The following is a 14,500-nucleotide window of genomic DNA, read 5'->3' on the forward strand; positions in this document are numbered from 1 at the left end:
ATCGAGCAGTGTGTATGCACAACACACTGGCCGAACCAGCTATAAATATATCTGCAGATCCACTGATTTGCAGATATATCTGCCAGTGTGTACCCACCTTAACTGTTTGTTTCCCATCAAATTGTAAGGCTAAATTAAAAATATTTGAAAACGTTAACAATCAACTGACCACCATATATCCCCCACAACAGAGGGTCACATAGACATGGTTGATGTACAGCTCAGCTTAGCATCATCACTGAACTGCTTTAGGCTGATGGTATTTGAAATTTCAGTGTGACTAATGAAATTGGGACCTCAAATACGATTGGTCTGACATGATGTGATAACAAGAACAGGGATGACATAAATGCATTGTGCACTGCATTAGTTCATGTAGCAGGGAGCAAGAGGCAGAGAAAGGGGGCGTAACCCCGGGTGCTGCAGGTGCAGAGTCCCATAGATGTGAAGAGATATGAAGGAAAATAGTATCAAGACCAGAAATCAGAGTTACTACAATGCTGTCAGTCTATATGAGACAGCAATCCATCAAGGTAAGTAGAACACTGTACTAGATAGACAGTGCATTGTAGTGAACCGATTAATCTGGTGGCAATATCCCAAACTATATTAAACAATTCTGTATTTTAACTGCAGATCTATGTATAAATATGAATTATCCACACATCCCTTAAAAAAATATGTAGTTCCATATAGGAGCACATAGAGAATATACACAGATTACCTATAAATCTAAACCAAATGGCAGTGCAGGTTTTCCGGACTTCCAAGGTTTCTCTAATGCAGCTCTTTTTCACTATTTAATTGGATTGGTTGTTGTAGGATTGTCATGTCACCATTTGTCCGTTCTCTCCATATGCTCCGGTAGCTTAACTGCTTTTACTTTTTTAAAGAGACACAGGCCTGGTGGGCTATTAAAAGGACTTTGGCAGATAAATTTAGCACATCTACAATCATTTTCTCAGACATGCGGGGGTACGCCCAGCACAGGGCTAGTCCACCCCGCATGTCTGGCTCTGCCCCCTTGCACGGGTGTGAAAGCATCGCACGGCAGCGATGCCTTCGCAGCCAGCGAGTAGCTCCCTGCCTGCGCAGCTAGTGCACATCCTAGGGGTGGTCTTCTGTATGCCGAATGTCAGAATCCCGGCGCACAGTATACCGGCGCTGGAATCCTGACACCCGGCATACCGACAACTATTCTCCCTCGTGGGGGTCCACGACCCCCCTGGAGGGAGAGTAAAATAGTGTGCACCGTGCCCGCTGCGTGGTGAGCGCAGCGAGCCCGCAAGGGGCTCCTTTGCACTCGCCACACTGTCGGTATGCCGGCGGTCGGGCTCCCGGCGCCGGTATGCTGGTCGCCGGCAGCCCGAGCGCCGGCATACCGTACTACACCCCATCCTAGCTGTGCATGCGGCTATCCGCCGCGTCCCGGGCCGCAGCGGCTGCATGTGATGTCACGCAGCACCGTGGAACACTCACCGCAATGGTCCGCGAGCGCCTGCCCCTGCAACGGTCCGTGAGCGCACTCTACAAAAGGATACAGACTGCAATCCAGTCTGAATTAGCCCCTTTATGCTGTAATTCGCAAACTGCCACTACCTTCAACCGGTCTATGGTCCCTAACAATATACCGAGCCTCTTATTTTGCTTCCTGAATACAAATATATTGCGTATTAGACATCTGTACTCGGATTACATAGCTCGAGACCCTTAGAAACTATGGACTTTCCTAAATACAACCTGGTCCTTAGACTTGCCTGAATTTCATTGTGTCATTGATATCTTTCCTCACCCGGCAAAAAAATTCATATAAGTTTCAGGCTTTTCTAAACGGTTAGAAGTACATATACAAATTTTTCAAAGAGCAAATATCTCAAAGGCACAGCGACAGTATACGTTTCCAAGAAAAGACAGTAATTTTCCAAAATGTTCCGTTCTGTACAAATCACAGATACAGGTTGAGTATCCCTTATCCAAAATGCTTGGGACCAGACGTATTTTGGATATCGGATTTTTCCGTATTTTGGAATAATTGCATACCATAATGATATATCATGGTGATGGGACCTAAATCTAAGCACAGAATGTATTTATGTTACATATACACCTTATACACACAGCCTGAAGGCAATTTTAGCCAATATACTTTATAACTTTGTGCATTAAACAAAGCGTGTCTACATTCACACAATTCATTTATGTTTCATATACACCTTTTACACACAGCCGGAAGGTCATTTAATACAATACTTTTAATAACTTTGTCTATTAAACAAAGTTTGTGTACATTGAGCCATCAAAAAACAAAGCTTTCACTATCTCACTCTCATTCAAAAACGTCCGTATTTCGGAATATTCCGTATTTTAGAATATTTGGATATGGGATACTCAACCTGTATAACCAATTTGTAACAGAAATCTTGGCGCCCAATACTCTGCCCCACCCTCACCCCCAACACACGCACGCATATATACAGTACTGTGCAAAAGTTATAGGCAGGTGTGGGGAAAAACGCTGCAAAGTAAGAATGCTTTCAAAAATAGAAGTGTTAATAGTTTAACTTTATTTTGATCTTTTAACAAAATGTAAAGAACAGTAGAGAAATGTAAAGAAAATCTATATTTGGTGTGACCACCCTCCCTTTGCCTTCAAAACAGCATCAATTCTTCTTGCACAGTTTTTGAAGGAACTCGGCAGAGAGGATGTTCCAAACATCTTGGAGAACTAACCATAGATTTTCTGTGGCTGTAGGTTTAGCCATATTCTTCTGTCTCTTCATGTAATCCCAGAAGACTCAATGTTTCTATTTTTGACAATACTACACATTGTACTCTTTGTTGTATCTTTTTTTATTTTCTATATAAATACGTTTAACACAGAATGATTGGAAGACAAAAGAATTCCATAGGAACCACCAACTGTTCAGCAAAACAGGGTCATATTTTATTTTGAGTGCTTTTTATGTTTAATTATTTTTGTATTATGTATTAAGCGCCCTGACCTGTATAATCTTGTCCAATTATATGGTCCAATAGTATCTGTAGGGGTGTGGTGTTACCCCCTGTGACTTGATTACACTATTTTTGGCTGTTTTGCGCACAATTTGAAGGAAAAACACTTTTTTTTGTTTATACTCCAGATTATTACCTTAGAAAAATGTTTAAAAAAACAAAACACTGCCTAAAATGAAGCGCTACTAAACCAACTACTTTGAGGAGCATCACAAAAACAGAGGAGTGGTTGGGGAGGAGCTTTATAATATTATTTTAACCTTTTCTGTGTCAGCTCTTGCATCCCTAACACAACCCCTTGGTGGCAGTATTCCCCAGATGGGGAAAGAGAAATATACAAGGATAGGTTTAAAACCAGTAACTAGGTAGCGTACATAAAAGACCAAAGCCCAAGGTCGCAGTACACAAGTGAAATTGGCAGAAATAGAAAAAAAAAACATTAGAATTAAATAATAAAAAATATCAACTAGTACATTACAGAAGCAAATACTAAAATGTTAGCTGGTGGAACTGCTTTAAGGATCTAATGTGTGAAAATTAGAACAAAGGCTCCAGTTTCAATTTTGTTTAGTAAACATGCCTAAATGGCTTGCGAACTTAAAGGACTAGTTGCTGAGGAGAGGGAATGAATACAATGTAATAAAATACTAATGCTGTACTAATAGCTCCAGCTCCTTGCAGCTCCCATTCAAAACATGTCAATTTATATTATTTTATATGAATTACAGATTATTTTTTTATCTTAATTGCCAGTACCTAAAGACTGGTAATGGTTACTATTAACAGTATCCAAAGTAATCCCTTTATAATAAATTACTGGTATGACTACAGACTACTTGCACACCTTTTTAAAAAATAAGGGGGCAAATACAATAAGCCATGGGGTTTCACGCTCTGAGCTATTTAATCCACCGATTCTTGTGTACAATGTGAAATCAATGGGTTTCTATGAACGTTAAACCACAGAGAATTCCTTTTATTGCTGACTTCTCCTCGCAGCTCCTGAAGCTGCAAGGAAAAATCCACCTCTGGGTCTTAACTACAGGGTAGTACCCACTAATTACTATGGGGGCCAATGCGTGTGGTGGCATTAGTATGGGAGTCAGTGTGGAGAAATTACTATGGTGGGCAATGTGTGCAATTACAATTGGGGACAGTGTGTGGTGGCATTACTATGAGGGAGGCAATGTGCGCAATTACTATGGGGGACAGTATGATGGCATTACTATGGGGGGGGGGGGCAATGTGTGGAATTACTGTGGCAGACAGTGTGTTCAATTACTGTGTGTGGGGGGGGGGGGGGGGGCAGTGCATTATTTTAATTACTGTTGAGGACAAGGTGTGTGTGTTTTCCCCTTGGGGACCAATATATGTTTGTTTTATTTCCCAGTGTGTGTTATTTTTTTTCTGTGGGGAACTGATGATGTGCCTTGCCAATTTTCAAATCTTGTTCAGTGTGCCGCGAACTGAAAAAGGGTGAAAATCACTGCACTAATGGACTCAGCTGGCACAGATATCGGATATCGTACACGCTTAATGCATCGTTCCTAAAAAGGAAACCGTGTTCATTAGCCTTGTATGTTCTTCAAAAAAATATATCCATGTTATGTCACACCCAGTTAATAGTAGCACTGCATTGTGTCCAAGGGCATCTAGCAAAGGGGGGAGATATGTCATGTTTTCTAAAGAGTGGAGAAGTGGCCCATACCAAGTGTCAGTAATGATGAAAATAGAGCAGGTGCTGAGAATGCTGCAACCTCAGTACCTGCAATATTTTCAGTACCGCCTGCTCATGGTCAAATCCAACTTCATGAAGTGCACATCTCCTACATTTCAGTGGCTTATAGGGGGGTACACGTGTAGCGATTTTTGCTTCATTTCTAAGCAATCTGACTAGACTGCTTAGAAATGAAGCACACATCGCTCCGTGTGTATGACCCATAGTGACAGCAATGCGCGGCCCCACCTGCAGGCACAATCTAGTCAGATCGCTCACTTCACTGTCCGCCCCCCTCCCCCCCATCGCTCAGCACACATTGCGATGTGTGCTGAGCGTTCTGTGATAGATCGATCAGTACACATCTCCCCGTGTGTACCCCTCTTAACTCTTCCAAAGAACCAGAGATTTCAATACTATACGTGCTCATAATTGACTAATTGGGCGGGATTCAAATCTTCTCTGCCCCCTCCCGCCCCCATCGCGCCCGCCGGCAGTATACAAATGTTACTGCTGATGAGTGCGATATCAGCATTTCAGCTCGCCACCCCCAGGGCTGGCGAGCTGAAATGCGTGAAGTGTGACCCGTTTGGACGCACAAACGGGACTTTTCACGATCGCGCCCATGTCTTTAGTCGGGTTTAGCCGCTTTACGGGGCTAAACCAGTCCCTTATGGGCGCGATCAGCGCGAAAACGGGGGTCATTAGAATATCGGCCCGCGATCTCTCGTCACTTTAGACGGGAGATCGGGGGCAATAGAAGATTTGAATCCTGCCTATTGAATCTGAGAGAATCAACAAGTAGTATACAGTATGTACCACTCACTTCTTTAACAAGAAAAGTTAAACCTCTGCTTAACCTAGGGGTGGGGGTCTTAGCAAAAACATAAAAATAGCAACTTAAAATGCATTACCCAGCAATCACGTGAGGGTGGGAATCCTGAAGCAACTTGGACCTCTTGCTGCAGTCAATTAGGCTTCCCATGTCTGTGTTCTCATCACCTGGAGGGGTCCATTCTCCAGATGACCTCTTTGTAATCTGATTCACAAGAGTAGCATTCAGGGGGCCAGAGGCCATTATTCCTTGAAAGTGGTCAGTAGAAATGTCTTGTGTGTCCAGGAAATCACCAGGCTTTTCTCTAAAGAACAATGAATATTGTGAGTAATTTCATTCAATAGTAAAGGCTTCCATAAACAAAATGTCATCTATTACTCATCCCTACACTCCCACAGGTTACTAGCACAGGAAACTGTGACAGAACTAGAAAAGCAAGACATACAAGCACTTCACACACTACATTCTACAAGAGATGGAACTGCTTAATAACCAGACAAATGCTTTTTTTAAACATTCGATTTATTTGATACTCTTATTAGGTTTCCGACTCAACGCTGATCAATAAACAGCTCAGCATGATGTAATACTATGCATATACTCAACAATATATAGGCTACTGGCATATCTACTGGTGACCTACAAGATATTCCAGAGGGGATCCGGTCTGAAGATCGACACTGTCTAGGTTGACAATGTTTAGGTCGACAGTCACTAGGTCGACAGGGTTGGAAGGTCGTCAGGGTTTCTAGATCAACATGAGTTTTTCCAATTTTTATTCTTTTTTTTTACTTTTTCATAATTAACAATCCACGTGGTCTACGATAGGAATGGTAATCTGTGCCAAGCGAAGTAAGGCACCTTGCCCAAAGCATGGCGAGCAAAGCGAGACATGCGAGGGGACACTGTGCACTAATTCGGCTTCCCGGTCACTGTACGCAGAAAACGACACCAAAAAATAATAATCATGTCGACCTTTTGACCTGTCGACCTAGAAACCCTGTCGACCTAGACACTGTCGACTTGATGATCCACACCCATTCCAGAGAGCACAGAAGAGGTATATTCTTATGGACTGGAATGTTGGGCATATTTCTTAATCACCATGGTGACAGGAATCTCTCCAAAACTAAACTAAAATAAAGCAGAGGGAGACAATATAATTTAGCATTTTTACATGCTACATAGAGCTTTGTGAAAGCTGCATGTGGAAATAATTGTATTCTGCCATGGCTGTTACTCCCAGAAGAGCCTTTGTAAAAGATTCTAGGTAGATAGGCATTGTGGACTGTCTTAGGGGCATCCTCACCAATCACAGTGCTGCGAGACGTAAGCTATAAAATGGAAACTGATCAAGTTTCAGCTTTGGTATACCCAGTACAACAGTTCTCTCAGATAAACATAGGTTGTTTATTTATTTAGATTTTAGTTTTTTAAATAACGCTCACTGGAATATTTGGAACATACTGTAAGAAAGCTCTATGTAAAGGATAAATGAAATGCCAAATCCAGAATCAGGTTACAAATTATGTTTAATCTGTTTTCCTACATGTGCCCTCCAGAAACTTTTACTAAATACAAGGCTTTGTCACTGTAGCTTCTTCTTCCAGCATTTTCTAGCCATGCATTCACTTCTCAGAGCAACTCAATTACCATTGTCCTAAGATAGAACTTTTTAGTTTCGACTTCCATAATTAATACATTTGTAACCTGACAGTAGCACATCCAAGAGGAATGTAAATAAAAAAACCTTTAAAAAGGATTATGGCTATATAAAGGCAGAGTCTTTGCCATAACGGGATGTAGTTATGTGACCGGCGGTCTCACAACACCTCCCCCTACATCCTGCCCCCTTGAGAATCCTGACAGTCGGCATGCTGACCAAGAGGGACTATTTCCACTCGTAGGTGTCCACGACACCCACGACTTGATTTCCCCCCCATCATCACATATTTTTCATCTTTCCATTAATGTTAAACAAACAGCAGTATTAGATATTTATTTCAAACACAGTCTGATGCAAGAACATGTTGTGGTTGTTGTTGTTTTTTTTAGAATGTTTATTATTTAAAATAAAGCAACATATATTACAGCAGCATAAGTAATAAGGTGCAATAAGTCAGAATAATAAAGCTCATCACAGAAATAGGCACCAGAAATAGGTAACGAAAACATGAAATCAGGTGCATAAGTGCCATATTATTAGAACATAAATGTTAACTGTGATTACTAGAGTGAAGTGGAGAAAAAAAATGAAGATTCAGACATCTCAGTAATAACAAGTATCATGGTACTGTAATATAAAGTAAACTAAAATATGTTTAAGATATCGGAGGGGGTGGGGGTGGGGGGGGGGGTAACTAAAGAATGGTCAATCCTGCAATATCTTGAGGCAGATCTTATCACCATCCTGGACAGGCTAGCCCATGGCATAACACAAATCAGGCCCCATTAGACTGAGGCAGACACCTGGGCTTAGCACATCTAGTCATCTTTCACATCACAGTTCTATGCAAGTACCAGGAGGTTGTTTCAATTACCTGCAATAATTTTGGACTGTGCAGTGGAGTCAAGTGAGTCAATGTAAGCTCCCCATTTTCTATAAAAGGAGACTACTCGTTCCAATGCAGAGAGGACAGTCTATCTGTCATAATATAAAGTGGTTAGCATTAATGATTTGATCGCACCTAAAAATGGAGGGGCAGAGACAGTCCAATCACATAAAATTACTTTTAGTTACAATTACCGTCAAAAGTGGAATAGTCGGCACTGCATCTGGACCAAGCTCCTATTCCTTGAAGTGAACACACAAAAGAGCCAATGGATTACTTTTAAGTGAAAAATATTATGAATAAAAAAACCACTACATTTCCCCAAAGCGTGTGTATTTTTGGGAATAACCATAGGTTTGAAAAAAAGTTGCATGGGTATGTTTGCATTTAAGACCGTTGCCTGACTTCCCACACCATACGTCTCCTGCGAGTTCAGTAGAGATGTAGACCATTAATCATCCTAATATGAACATTCTGTAACAAGGAGCAACGTAGAAATCTCAGAGCGGAGTCATAGTGAATAAGCAAATCATATGTAGTAGTTATCGTAGGTATGTCCTCTGTCCAGGACGCTACGGGCTGTTTCCAAACAAGAGAGTACAGGTGCATACACATGGTGAGATATTGAGTAAGTTACGATTTTGACTTTGCGATTCCCCTTAAACTCCCCGGAACCCAGAACCACCGATATTGACTATCTTTACTTGCTATCTGACTTTGTGCAATTTTGACTATACTAGAAACTAGATTGTACACAACACAGTCAAAATGGTCATGCCTGCAGAGTCTATTTTTTCTTGCGATACCAACCCCCCGGGAGCGCGCATAGGTATCGCAAGCTGTTTACACACAGTGCGATACGTGCTAAATTTTCTTATGATTTTGACTATATAGTCAAAATCATAAGCAAAAATCGCACCGTGGGGGTAATTCAGAGTTGATCGCAGCAGCAAATTTATTAGCAGTTGGCCAAAACCATGTGCACTGCAGGTGTGGCAGATATAACATTTGCAGAGAGAGTTAGATTTGGGTGGGTTATATTGTTTCTGTGCAGAGTAAATACTGGCTGCTTTATTTTTACACTGCAATTTAGATTTCAGATTGAACACTCCCCACCCAAATCTAACTCTCTCTGCACGCTACATCTGCCCTCCCTGCAGTGCACATGGGTAGTCATTCCGAGTTGATCGCTAGCTGTCGTTCGCAGAGCAGCGATCAGGCTCAAAATTGGCACTTCTGTGCATGCGTATGGTGCGCAGTGCGCGCGACATACTTTCACACAAAACTATGCAATTTCACACAAGGCCCAGCGACGATTTTCAGTCGCTCTGCTGATCGTAGAGTGATTGACAGGAAGTGGGTGTTTCTGGGTGGTAACTGGCCATTTTCCGGGAGTGTGCTAAAAACGCAGGCGTGTCAGGTAAAAACGCAGGCGTGCCTGGGGAAACGGGGGGAGTGGCTGGCCAAACGCAGGGCATGTTTGTGACGTCAAACCAGGAACCAAACAGTCTGAAGTGAACGCAAGGAAGGAGTAGGTCTGCAGCTACTCTGAAACTGCTTGAAAAAATGTCACCACTATTCTGCTAACCTTTCGTTCGCACTTCTGCTATGCCAAGATACACTCCCAGAGAGCGGCGGCTTAGCGTTTGCACTGCTGCTAAAAGCAGCTAGCGAGCGATCAACTTGGAATGAGGGCCATGGTTTTGCACAACTGCTAACAAATTTGCTGCTGCGATCAACTCAGAATTAGGCCACACCTTACGAGTTACCAAAAAGATCTACACTGAAGGTGCATACACACTGAGCGCTTTTCCCCCCCTGCCCCAGCGATGTCAGCGGGGGTGAACGGCTTTCCATAGCAGGAAGCGATGTTAAGACGCTCACCCCGCCGTTCATCTACTGTTAATACCAGTAGATGAACAGTGGCCGCCAGTGATTAATTGGGAGCACGCATCAGCACTCATCGCTTGTGCATACACACTGGGCGGCTTTGAGCTGAAAGCAGCTCAACACACCAAAAGTGAGCTGCTATCAGCTCAAAATCGCCCAGTGTGTATGGCCTTAAGATATTTACTCTTATTTGGATGAAGCAATATAAAAGACAACAAGTTATAAAGCAAATCAGGTGAGCTAGTAGACGTACAATGTGACAGAACAGTGCGAACTAAATGAACTACTTGAAGATACATGTAGAATTGTTTATGTGGGATACCATAACCATCATGCAGGACACTAAATGAAATAACAGTGCCCCCTGGGTCACACACATCTTTCACTATAGCAATGCCCTTTTCCTTCCATTGGTGAAACAGGGAGTTGTCTAGACTGGGTGGGAAGAGTTAATTAATATAACAGCCTGGGGGGTATGTCCAGGAGTCAGGGCAGCCGACTATCACGGAGATCACCCTGCGGATGTAAACCGTAGAATGGCGGCCCCAAATAAAACCAGTTTAGTCTGGCTCCATAATGTAATATAAAATCAATTTCAACCTGCCTGAGATAATTTTCATAAAGAGCATATAATCTACATCCAGCAGGGACGTGCGGTGAGCTAAATGGCTCAGGAAGCACTGGCTAGCACCAGAGCCAGATTTACACACAATATATGAGCCAATTGGTACATCTGGGCATTATACACGGGTACAGCAGCATAAACTCATGGAAATTTGGCGAGTTTTGATCAGAGATATGAGAAAAAGATACACAGGTGAGGCCATAGACTTTTTACTCCAGCGTTTTGCTATGAAAATTAGTAGAATAATGTAAAGATATTGCAAACATATTCTTTGTACTTTTCATATACTTTATACAATCAAAACTCTGGCACAAACGTTACTATGACAGGAAAGGCTCTGCCTCAGCCCACCGCACGTCAATGACATCCAGTAATGATATAGGCCTATAAGATGCCATTAACAAAGGGTCACAAACTGGTTTGGGTAGTAACTTGATAATGGCAGAGTTAAAGTGAGGAGGAATAAAATTATCAGTAAGGATGGAATTCTAAAAAGAAACAATGGGCGGACACATTTTTTTGATGTAGTATTTTAAAAATATTCGCCAGAAAAGCCGTCTGGGCCAGGGCTTTTAATGACTTAAGTTTGCTTGCTCTTGAGTAATAGTAGGAAACATAGAAACATAGAATTTGCCAGCAGATAAGAACCACTTGGCCCATCTTGTCTGCCCCTTTTTCTTTTTTACCATATTTTTTTCTCAAACCTTATTTGATCCTTATTTCTTTGTAAGGATATCCTTAGGTCTATCCCATGCATGTTTAAATTGCTCTACTGTCTTAGCCTCTACCACAGTGATGGCTAACCTTGACACTGCAGCTGTTGTTGAACTACACATCCCAGCATGCCCTGCATCAGTTTTAGCATGGCCAAATAACAAAACTGTAGCAGGGCATGCTGGGATATGTAGTTCAACAACAGCTGGAGTGTCAAGGTTAGCCATCACTGCTCTACCACCTCCGATGGGAGGATATTCCACTTGTCCACTATCCTTTCTGTGAAGTAATTTTTCCTTACATTTTCCCTGAACCTCCCCCCCTCCAGTATCCGTGCATGTCCTTGTGTCCTTTTGCTTCTCTTCATTTGAGGAATGTTTCCCTCCTAGACTTTGATAAAACCCTTGATATATTTGAAAGTTTCTATCATGTCCCCCTTTCCCTTCTCTGCTCCAAACTATACATATTGAGATTTCTTAGTCTTCTGGGTATGTTTTGTGATATAGGCCATGCACCATTTTAGTTGCCCTACTTTGTACAGTCTCTAATGTATTAATATCATTTTGAAGATATGGCCTCCAGAATTGAACACCGTATTCTATATGAGGCCGTACCAATGACCTATACAGTGGCATTATTACTTCTTTCTTTCTGCTGCGGATTACTCTCCCAGTGCAGCCAAGCATCTGACTTGCCTTCCTCATTGCTTTGTTACTTTGCTTACCTGCCTTTAAGTCACCAGGAATAACAGTTTATGCCCAAAAATCATGTTTCCTCATCCTCACATTATCTATATGGTGGTCAGAGTAAAATTTTTTATTAAAATTCTCAAGTAAGTCAACAATATCCTGTCCATTCATAATCAAAGCACCCTCAGGGCTCTGGAGAGGAATAATAGAGGTAGGGGCACCGGACTTGTTGCCATGTTTATAGAATCTGCAGTTTTTATTAAAAGTGTGACGTGCCGCAAACTGATCCACTACAACATTAAAGTGGGACTTTGATTTCATATATTATTAAAAGGGGTAGAGTGGGCCTTGAACTTTCTATACATGTCAGTGAGATCTGACTGAACTTGTAAATAAAGCTTAGAGCCATCATTTTTTATATTTAGAGACAAAAGCTATAATTTCTCGACAGGACTGACTTGGCCGTTTGCCAGTATAGAGAAGGGTTAATTCATACTCACACCACTTTGCCTCTAACATATTCCGGAACCTAACTGAATTTGCAACATATGCCAGGAAACGCCATGGTCTGTAGGAACCACTATCAATAACCAAAGCTATAGAAAACCAAATCAATGCATGGTCTGAGAGACCAAGTTTCAATACCAGATTCTTCAACCCTAGATAGCAGATGCTCTGACAGCAATATATAAATCAATCCGGGACAAAGTGGCGTGAGCAGCCGACAAACAAGTATACTCCCTATCAGTGGGGTGTAGCACCCTCCAAACGTCTAGCAACCGTAGTTCAGAGGCCAGCAAAGGTATACCTAGGAAAGTGTGTTTACAAGGGAGATGTGGTGGCGTTGTCCGACTGTACTTGAACAGGACGGTTCTGAATTAAATGCTGGGCCAGGTTCAACTAATTGAAGACCGCCCGCAATTCCAGAATGTTGATCAAGAGGAGAGATTCCTCCTTGGTCCACCAGCCCTGAAGGGAGTGTTGCTCCAGCACCGCGCCCCAACCTCTTAGACTGGCATCTGTCGTCAACAGGACCCAGTCGGATAATCAAGAAGGGACGGCCCCTGCACAATCGTTAGTCCTGGAGCCACCAGTGCAGCAACAGACGGACCTCCGGAGTCAATGAGATCATGCGAGACCTAATCCGGTGAGGCAGGCCGTCCCACTTGGCTAGAATCAGCCTCTGGAGGGGGCGAGAATGGAATTGAGCATACTCCACCATGTCGAATGCTGACACCATGAGGCCCAGCACCTGCATCGCCAAATGTATCAACACTTGTGGACGAGAAAGGAAGCAACGAATCTTGTCCTGAAGCTTCAGGACTTTCTCCTGGGACAAGAGCAACCGCTGGTTGTGAGTGTCCAATAGCGCTCCCAGGTGCACCATGCTCGGAGCAGGAACCAGGGAGGATTTCTTCCAGTTGATGAGCCACCTATGGGCTTGCAGAAACCGGACAGTCATATCCAGATGACGTAGGAGAAGTTCTGGGGAATTTGCCAGGATCAACAAGTCGTCCAGATACGGCAGGGTCCTGATCCCTTGACGGCGGAGTACAACCGTCATCACCGCCATAGCTTTGGTGAAGGCTAGCGGAGCCGTAGTTAAACCAAAAGGTAACGCCTGAAACTGGTAATGGAGGTTGCTAATCACAAACCTCAGGTACTGCGGATGTGACACTGCTATAGGAATATGCGGGTAAGCATCTTGTATGTCCAGGGAGACCATATAATCCCCAGGTTCCAAGGCCAGAACTATAGAGCGAAGGGTTTCCATAGAGAACTTGGAAACTTTCACAAACCTGTTCAATGCCTTGAGGTTGAGAATGGGCCGAGAAGACCCATTCGGTTTCGGGACTAGAAACAGCGGAGAATAGTACCCCCGGCCCCTCTGAGCAAGAAGCACCTGTACCACCACTCCTGTATCCAGGAGGGTCTGTACCACCGAGTGTAGAGTTTTTGCCTTTGTCTGGTCCAAAGGGACATCTGTCAGGCAAAATCGATGAGGGGAAACATTTTTGAAGGCTATGGCGTAACCTCCAGTGACGACTTCCCATACCCAGGCATCTGAAGTGGTCTTCAACCACTCCTGGGTATACCCTAGAAGCCGCCCCCCCACACTGGGATCCCCCAGGGGGAGGCCCGCCCCGTCATGCGGCAGGCTTATCGGTCTTGGAAGCTGGCTGACGAGCAGCCCAGGCTCTTTTGGGCTTTGGCTTACCAGGTTTTGGAAGTGCGGGCCTGCTTGTGGTACGCCTGACCTTTTGCTCTACCTGAAGGACGAAAAGGGCGAAAGGAAGTACCTTTAGCCTTCGACACAGAAGTAGCGGTACTTGGCAGCAGACAGGCAGTTTTGGCAGTAGCCAAGTCAGCCACTATCTTATTTAAGTCCTCCCCAAACAGAATATCTCCCTTGAAAGGGAGTACCTCCAGGGTTTTTCTAGAGTCCAGATCCACAGACCAGGATCT

The 14,500-nt window shown here is 43.2% G+C and overlaps 1 protein-coding gene across 2 annotated transcripts in view; it reads right to left on the reverse strand.

Moving 5' to 3' along the window:
- OTULIN (OTU deubiquitinase with linear linkage specificity) overlaps positions 1 to 14,500 on the reverse strand; it is a 285,053-nt gene that overhangs the window by 95,144 nt on the left and 175,409 nt on the right. For both annotated transcript variants that reach the window (XM_063922959.1, XM_063922958.1), the window contains exon 4: positions 5,644 to 5,868. In XM_063922959.1, coding sequence (XP_063779029.1) covers positions 5,644 to 5,868 — 225 coding nt within the window. The remainder of the gene's footprint in view (positions 1 to 5,643; positions 5,869 to 14,500) is intronic.

The sequence above is a fragment of the Pseudophryne corroboree genome, chromosome 5 (assembly GCF_028390025.1).
Source record: "Pseudophryne corroboree isolate aPseCor3 chromosome 5, aPseCor3.hap2, whole genome shotgun sequence".
In the NCBI taxonomy this organism is placed as follows: Eukaryota; Metazoa; Chordata; class Amphibia; order Anura; family Myobatrachidae; genus Pseudophryne; species Pseudophryne corroboree.